The sequence below is a fragment of the Pundamilia nyererei genome, unplaced genomic scaffold (genome assembly GCF_000239375.1).
Source record: "Pundamilia nyererei isolate P.nyererei 1_Seehausen unplaced genomic scaffold, PunNye1.0 scaffold00001, whole genome shotgun sequence".
In the NCBI taxonomy this organism is placed as follows: Eukaryota; Metazoa; Chordata; class Actinopteri; order Cichliformes; family Cichlidae; genus Pundamilia; species Pundamilia nyererei.
The window spans coordinates 113,330-121,332 of NW_005187402.1; the positions used below are offsets into that span (position 1 = coordinate 113,330).

Genomic DNA, 8,003 nt, shown 5'->3' on the forward strand with positions numbered 1-8,003 from the left:
TCATAACTTTTGCACTGTCCACTTCCTGCTGTGACAAAACAAATTTCCCACGTGTGGGACTAATAAAGGTTATCTTATCTTATCTTATCTTAAAAAATAAAAGCATGAATCGATGATATTGTTATTGATAAAGCGACTGATAGATTCTGACCTTCAGCAATGACTGTTTCTCTCCACACAGTTTACAGCTCCACTTTCTCGCCTTCTTCACCTGTCAGACAAAACATAGGGCAAAGAAATAAATGGACCTCATATTGATCTTCTGATTTTTATCCGTGATTGTTATTGTGATCCGTAGCATTATTGATAAACGATCAGCTGTTAATATCAGTGCCCTAGCCTATGTACCTATGTAAAGTGTTGGAGTGTTTACACTGTAAGGGTGGCGCTGTCACTTGGTGTTCGCTCTCTCTAGAGTAGAGTATCACTTCCTGTTCCTGTTCTAACACACAGTGGTGGTTTTGTGTAGCTTATCTGCATCTCCAATTTAATTCAAACTTCTAGATAACTTATTTCATAGTGTAATCTTCGCGTGCTTTGTGCAAGTGACAACACAGTGTTGATTCACCCGCTAATGGTTTTCACAGTATTCACTCACTAGCTGTGTCCCAAAATGTAGACTGCATCCTTCGGAGGACCCGGCCTTCGCGGTCTACTTGTGCCGGGTCCTAATCAATAATATAAATCAAATTAATTTCAATTACATTTGGAGAAACAAGCAACATTATATTAGGAAGAATGATATAGTGAAGTCATTTGAAGAAGGAGGTTTGAATGCGATTGATTTTGAAGCAATTGATGGTTCAATGGATGTTAACATATAACAAATTCATAGATAAATGTGCCATATCATGTACTCAAAGTAAATTCATTAAAGTTGTGAAAGCCATTCCCCCTGCAATGACTTAGATGGCTGGCCAGTTTAACCTATTCTTCCTCTATAATTTGTGTCCTTAATAATCAATGATCGCCAATTTAAAGGAAAGGCACGCAATAACAATTTTTTAAAGACAATTCTCACCAAACAACTTTTCCCTTCTCAACTAAAAAAAATATTTAGAGATTATAATTCAAAGTTTTTGACTATCTTTCCAATTCCACCTAAAGCAACAGAAAATCATTTTAAAATTTTAAATTCCATATATCCCTCCAACGACTATCTTCAGAAGAAATTCAATATAGATACAAACACGCACTTTCTGCAATACTGATATTGAGACTACAGAGCATCATTTTTAGTCATGTGAAAGTTCCAGATCTTTTTGGGATGGTTTTCAGTACTGGTTAACCTCTAAAAATATTGACTGCACGTCTCTAACTTTTCAAGTAATTATTATTATTTGACCTACGAACAAAAAAAAAAAAATAGAATTTGGGATTAACAACTTATTTACAGTCGCAAATTTTTTTCATTCACAAATGAAATTACTCCGATTTTTGCTGGCTTTAAATATGAAATCCTGCTGTGGAAGGCTTCATTAGACAAGTGTAACCTAAATAAAGCTCACACCTTACTTGAATTTTTGATTCAGCTTTTTAATTGATGTAGCTAGATTGTATGTGCGTACCTTTGTTTTTTACTTTTATATGACAGGTCACCTTACCTATGGAAGCCCGTTTCCACCACTAAAAAGAAGAAAAAAAAGGATATTAACTCGAAATTTCGACTGATTTCCTTGAAATTTTGACTTCGAAATTTCGAGTTACAGATCCGGTGGCACGGTGGTTAGCACTGTTGCCTCACAGCAAGAAGGTCCTGAGTTCAATTCCACCATCAGGCCGGGGTCTTTCTGTGTGGAGTTTGCATGTTCTCCCCGTGTTTGCGTGGGTTCTCTCCGGGTACTCCGGCTTCCTCCCACCGTCCAAAGACATGCAGCTTGTGGGGATAGGTTAATTGGATAATCCAAATTGCCACTAGGTGTGAATGTGCGAGTGAATGTGAGTGTGAATGGTTGTCTGTCCCTATGTGTTGGCCCTGCGACAGACTGGCGACCTGTCCAGGGTGTACCCCGCCTTTCGCCCTATGACAGCTGGGATAGGCTCCAGCGCCCCCCGCGACCCTGAAAAAGGATAAGCGGAAGCGAATGGATGGATGGATGGAGATCCTTTTTTTAAAAAAAATTTTTAGAGGCTGCTTTATGCTGTTTCTGGCCTATAATGTTCTTTAAATGTTCTTTGTTCGACGACTGCTTTGTCCTTAACCACTTATACCTGTATGTAACTTTTTGTTGACATGTAAATTAAGAGCTTTAATTAATATTTTGTTTGACAATAAAAAAATAAATTAAAAAAACTCCTGGGATATCGTCACGTGTCAGCGCCACAGGAGCACCTCAGGTGACTTTGATTTTCTGGCGTCACACAGGTGAGCGTGGATACGGGTGCCTAATGTTTTGTCCACCATCACTGATGATGACTTCATGTTATAAACAGCACGCGTTCACTGTGACGTCAGTGTGAGCCATCTGAGAACGGCTCCATTACTAATAAATACACTGATTCTCCAGCCTGAGAAAAGCACCTGCATGCTAACCCTGTTAGCCTCACGCTGTCCGCTCTCACCTGTTGCACCTGGAAGCTCTGACAGCGGAAACACCTGACGATGTGAAACTCCTGACCCATGGCCCCACGGTCCCGTTCTTCCGGTGTCCGTCCGGACTGTTCAGTTTTCGCGGGTCTGTTTCAACCCGGGTTCCACGTCACAGCTTGCGTGACAGCAGTAACGGCCACAGTAAGCGTGCCCCCTGCAGGCCGGAGGATGACGTGTTTCGGGGGCGACTCGAGGGGCTCAGCTCCCAGTCACATGTCAGGCGTATGTGGTCTTCTAATTAGTATTAGCAGAATATGCTGCTTGCTAATGTCGTCTGCGCCTCACATTTGAAAACAATTCATTCAACTGGGACACATGACTATGCCGTCCCCAAAAGCAGCCTTCTTAGTTTGAGGACTTCAGAATACTTTATTGATCCCTGGTGGAGACTTAATGTAGAGTCTAGGAAAAATCTCAATAATATACACAGGTTTTATAGTGGACCCTTTAAATTCAGCTCAGTTTAATTTATACATCATCAAATCACAACAGCAGTCACCTCAAAGTCCTTTATACTGTAAGACCCTACATTAATACTGATCATGCGAAAAAACGTCTTTTTAACAGGAAGAAACCACCGACAGGCTCAGCCTCTGTAGAGGAATACAGAACACAAAATGACTAATTAAGGGAATTGGAATAAGAACACCAAACCAGAAATCAGAATCAGGATTAAGAAAACAAAAATAAATGAAAAAAAGTTTAGGATCCTTGACTTGGGAAAAACCCTGTTTTAGAGTGACACTAGCAGCAATATCGCATGCCTTCGACTGAGAGTCGAATCCATCCAAGCACGCTCCAGGATGAGTCTAGTAGAACAAAATATCAGCATGTGACCTTACCTGGTGCACAGGTGAGTCTGACATCTCGTTTTACTTTATCAGGTGAAGTTTGGCTCAGTGGATTATCACCAGAACTGCAGGTAACGATTTTCCCACGCTCTGAAAAAGTGTGTCACTTCCTGCATCAGTGCTGAGGTCAGAGGTCACATGAACCTACAAACACCTGCTCACCAGTTTATCAAAACGAATCTACTTTAAACGTCTTTTCTGAAAGTGTAACTGTGTCATTAATAAAAATCTTATAAACCTGAAGTAAGACGATGAAGCAAGCACGAGACGACCTCTGACCTTTGAGCCTGTCATATGTTGCACCGACCCTTTAAATGATGACATATTTCTCAAAGATGACACAGCAGCGTAAGAACTTCCTCCAGTATTTATTAGAACAACAGATCAACACAGTGAGTTTAAAATCAGGTCAAACACATAAAAACACGATGACATCATCACAAACAGAGTGATGTCATCACACAGGCAGTGGGGAGAACAAACAAGGCTTCAAAGTAAGAGTCCAGGTGTAAACACACCTGGTGAAATATGGCGTCTTCATCGTTATTGATTATAAACCATTAGTACTGATCATAAATCTTTATTTCACAATAAAAGTCTGATGCGACTCACATGTGTTTGAGTCTTCTACAGGGGAACTCGCCATCCATTTATCGGTTTCTGTTTCCTGTTCACTGATTGGTCCTGCAGAGACACAGGAGCTGATCAATGAATAATTCAAAAGATGGATCTATACAGCGTTGTGGAACACTTCCTCCAGCTCCTTCACAGTAAAACACCTCAGTCACAATATAAGGGCTTTTATTGTGAAACATCTAAAGGAAATGTAGACCTTTAACAGATCAATGCGCTTATTGATTGATCAGATTGTCTCTAATCGATAAGATCTGAAACACTGAAACAGGAAGTTTAGTCTGCAGGACCCGCCAGCCAATCAGAGTCACTGTAACATCATCAGAGAGGCTCCAGTCCCATGATCCACTTAGCTGATTACATCGGTTACCTGTATGGTGCACATGGACAGGTGAGGGAGGTGCTCAGGTAGAATGCCGCGTGAGTTCATGGTCGGAGGCGGAGCTTATCTGGCGCTCCACTGCCCGCTGAGCCTTGCAGGCGGCCATTTTGGCCTGGATGTCCCTCTTCCTTTCAAAGTAGTCGACAAGCGGCGGCTCTGTCAGCATCGAAGCCAACACCTGCTCAAAGGTGATCGACCAATCCGTATCCAACACGCTACCCTGCCTCTGCTCGCCGCCCCTGATCAGCACCGTGTCCTCAGCGATATCCTCGCATTGCAGCGAGCCGGCACTCACCACCGAATATGAAGACACTGACGCATCATCTTTTGTTTCCTCGTCGGACATCTGAGGCGCCACCACCTCCAGCTGGGCGTCAGCCAGAGCTCGGCACACTTCGGACTCACCAGACGCCCCGTGACCAGGCCCCTCCTCCTCCCCCTGAGGGCTGTGTGGCAACGTCTGAGCAGAGAGCGAGGTCTGTGACGTGGTCTCGCGCTTCTTGGTGCCGTTGTTGAACTTCTTGCCCACTTCACCGATGCGCAGCAGCAAACTGGCAACCGTGGCGATGGCGTGATAGAGCTGCTGCTCAAGAGCCTCCTCGCTGAACATGTTGTACAGAGTTTTACACAACTCAATGAACTGCTCCTGCACGCACAGACATACACACACACACACATATATATATAAATATATACAATAACAGACACACAGCTGTACAGGATATTTTACTTGTATGCTTGTTTGTGGCTTCCTCTCCCCACCAGGACTAAGAAAAAAAAACACTAATTACTTAATTTTATTAAAATTAATCAGTCTCTCTGTGGTGACCTGTCCAGGTGCACGCTGCCTTTAACACCCCCTTAGATACCTGGTTTGAACCATCCTTGCTACCTGGGTGTCACACTTGTGTCTGTAAAAAAACGGTGTAACACCTCACATTCTCACCTGGTTCATCCTCGGCAGGTCTTTGATGGTCTCTCTCTTGGTCTCCTTCTCCTTGGCCCACATCCTCAGGTAGTACCTGTAGTCCTTCACCTCTAAAACAGACCAAAGGTCAGGGGTCAAACGATTGGGGCAAGCCTCAGAGTGATTCCTCCTCCTTAAAGACTCGAGTCAGGGAGGTCAAGTTACCTTTTTTCTCCTCACTGTCTCCATCTTTTGGCTCCTCACCTGTTCAGATAGAGATCATCATCATCCTCATTATCAAACTTTGGGGTTAAATGTGAGAATGGAACAGACGGTCTAAAGATGGATGAGGTCACCATGACCTCATTTTCCAGGTTAAATTCAATCCTGAGCTGACGGTCTTCTAAGTTTAGCTAACGCTGAGGAATTCACCTGATAGCTTAGCCAGAAATTTTCAAAATATCTGCTAATGTTATGATCATCATCACAAAAACACGAGAAAAACATTAGAATAACTTGGCAGCAGAGTAACATCCCTAACCCTCAAACCAAACAGACACAAACCTGGTGTCACTTCCTGCTGCCGCAATGCATTCTGATCAGAGAAGTAGGAAGCTTCTGGAAGGAAACATCACAGGAAGAGGAAGAAGGAAAAGAGGAAGGAGAAGCAGAGTGAAATATTCAGGTGTGTTAATCCAAGGTTTGTTCATGCAGATTGATCAGTTTGAGTTAAGCTTCATGCAGACTCAACGATTACCGACAACCACAGGATCCTCTCTGAACAGCAGGGAGGAAGAACTCCATTTTAACAGGAAGTGACAACAGATGTGTGTGTGTGTGTGTGTGTGTGTGTGTGTGTGTGTGTGTGTGTGTGTGTGTGTGTGTGTGTGTGTGTGTGTACCTCGAGGTTCCTCCTCGGTGAAGAACTGCGTGGCCTCTAGAGCAGACTCCGCCTCCTCTGGACACAGAGCTAAAACAAACAAGCAGCAGGTGAGTCGCAGGTTCTCCACCTGTGGTTCAGTCTTTGATCCATTCAGTTCTCACCAGCTCTCAATTTACCACCCTTCAAAACCAGGAGACCCCACAGAGACCCAAAACCCGACTTCGACCCCATTCACACCTGGTCCACCACGCTGGGTTTGGCTCCAAAAATCTGACAGTGTAAAGGCTGGAACCTCTGACGTCACGGCCAGCGGGTTACAGAATTCATCAGGACCAAAACCAGATCAGTGCAGAATAAGGAAGAGCTGATCTCATGATTCAGGGTTACACTCACCTGTACAGGTGAGCTGTGTTACCTGGAGGTAGGTGGAGCTTGTACAGTAGCTTCAGTTTTTCCGTCATGTCCCCGTGATACATCCCACCTGCAAAACATACACACTAAGACCTGTGGAGCTCTGCAACCTGAAGCTCTAATCTTGACCTGTAATATATAATATCTACTTTGGATTGTCGATCTGTAATCTATTTTCTGAAGTGCTAATCTAGATCTGTAATCTGTCGTTTGGATCACTAATCTATGATCTGCATATGTAATATGTAATCTGAGGCTGTAATCTGGGCTCACTCAGTCCGGTGATGAACTCTTTAAAGTTGACTAGCCCATCCTGGTTCTGGTCCAGCAGCCTGAAGAGGCGGGCCGACAGGGTTGGGTTGTGCCCTCCGCAGACCCAGGGAGCGAGCGAGACGAAGAGCTGACGGAACTGAAGCGGGTCGATGCGGTACTGCTCCAAGTACGGCAGGCTGGGATCGTGACGCTCAGCGGCAGAGCTGCTGGAACCCCAGTAACAGCTGGTCATGTGTTTGGACTGGATCGGCAGAATGGACAAAAAAAGGAGGCGGGGTTAGAGGCAGTAACATGCTTGAACATATAGGTAGAGCAATGTTTACGTCACAGAACAGATTTGAAAAAGGAAAAAATGAAGTTCTGACTCTTGCAGGGTCACACAAAAACAAGGTCACTTCCTGTCTGATAAACAGGCGCGGGTTACACCTACATTTCTTCATAAATAATCAGACGTGATGGAAGCTACTGTTAGACAGGAACAACGAGAACACCGGGAAAGGACACATCAACACTTTGGTCCAGAAGCAGAAACAAGAACATCAAAAGGCCGTGGGAAGGGGTGCTTTCCTTCATCACAGCATACAGCCAAGTGAGGAAGACCCTCCGAGAAGGCTTGCTGTCTCACAGAGCAAACTCAGAGCACCCAGGAGCAGAAAGACTAGAGTGTAAAAGGCTGAGCAGCTCTGGATCACACCTGAACATCAGGTCAGCACAGGAACCGTGTAACAAACATGAACTCACCTTGAACAGACAGTAGAGCTCCTCCAGCTCTTCAATACTGAAGGCTGACTCAGTCATCATCGCTCTCACCTGCACGCACACGCACACACGCACACACACACACACACACCTGTGAGCTCAATGTCTTCATTAACGCGCTGTATAAGCTCGTGAAAACACCCACCACACTTCTCTTGGCAGTGTCCTCCAGGGACTGGATGACCTTTAACCTCTGCTTGAACCTCATCTGCTCAATGACATCAGAGCGCAGACTGCCAAACTTCTGCACAGAGAAGAAGAAGCTGCAGTTACCTCAGAGAAGAGGACGCCTTTCATCACAAACATCCTTCCTG

At 44.4% G+C, this 8,003-nt stretch overlaps 2 protein-coding genes across 6 annotated transcripts in view; both read right to left on the bottom strand.

Annotated features, from left to right (window-relative positions):
* The window catches only part of mrnip (MRN complex interacting protein), a 7,550-nt gene extending 4,762 nt beyond the window's left edge, over window positions 1-2,788 (bottom strand). The window contains exons 1-2 of one of the 3 annotated variants that reach the window (XM_005719925.2): window positions 2,563-2,785; window positions 152-211 (exon numbers count right to left, since the gene is read on the bottom strand). In XM_005719925.2, coding sequence (XP_005719982.1) covers window positions 152-211; window positions 2,563-2,622 — 120 coding nt within the window. In that variant the 5' untranslated portion in view covers window positions 2,623-2,785. Of the gene's footprint in view, window positions 1-151; window positions 212-2,521 lie in introns of all 3 variants that reach the window. The other 2 variants (XM_013911472.1, XM_013911496.1) reach the window with 2 other exon arrangements.
* Window positions 2,789-3,790: 1,002 nt separating this feature from the next.
* Window positions 3,791-8,003, bottom strand: part of tbc1d9b (TBC1 domain family member 9b) — a 23,949-nt gene continuing 19,736 nt past the window's right edge. Inside the window, exons 15-23 of one of the 3 annotated variants that reach the window (XM_005719392.1) lie at window positions 7,835-7,933; window positions 7,672-7,740; window positions 6,931-7,171; window positions 6,662-6,727; window positions 6,265-6,333; window positions 5,928-5,978; window positions 5,589-5,627; window positions 5,403-5,494; window positions 3,791-5,102 (exon numbers count right to left, since the gene is read on the bottom strand). In XM_005719392.1, the coding sequence (XP_005719449.1) occupies window positions 4,479-5,102; window positions 5,403-5,494; window positions 5,589-5,627; window positions 5,928-5,978; window positions 6,265-6,333; window positions 6,662-6,727; window positions 6,931-7,171; window positions 7,672-7,740; window positions 7,835-7,933 (1,350 nt within the window). In that variant the 3' untranslated portion in view covers window positions 3,791-4,478. Of the gene's footprint in view, window positions 5,103-5,402; window positions 5,495-5,588; window positions 5,628-5,927; window positions 5,982-6,264; window positions 6,334-6,661; window positions 6,728-6,930; window positions 7,172-7,671; window positions 7,741-7,834; window positions 7,934-8,003 lie in introns of all 3 variants that reach the window. The other 2 variants (XM_005719391.1, XM_005719393.1) reach the window with 2 other exon arrangements.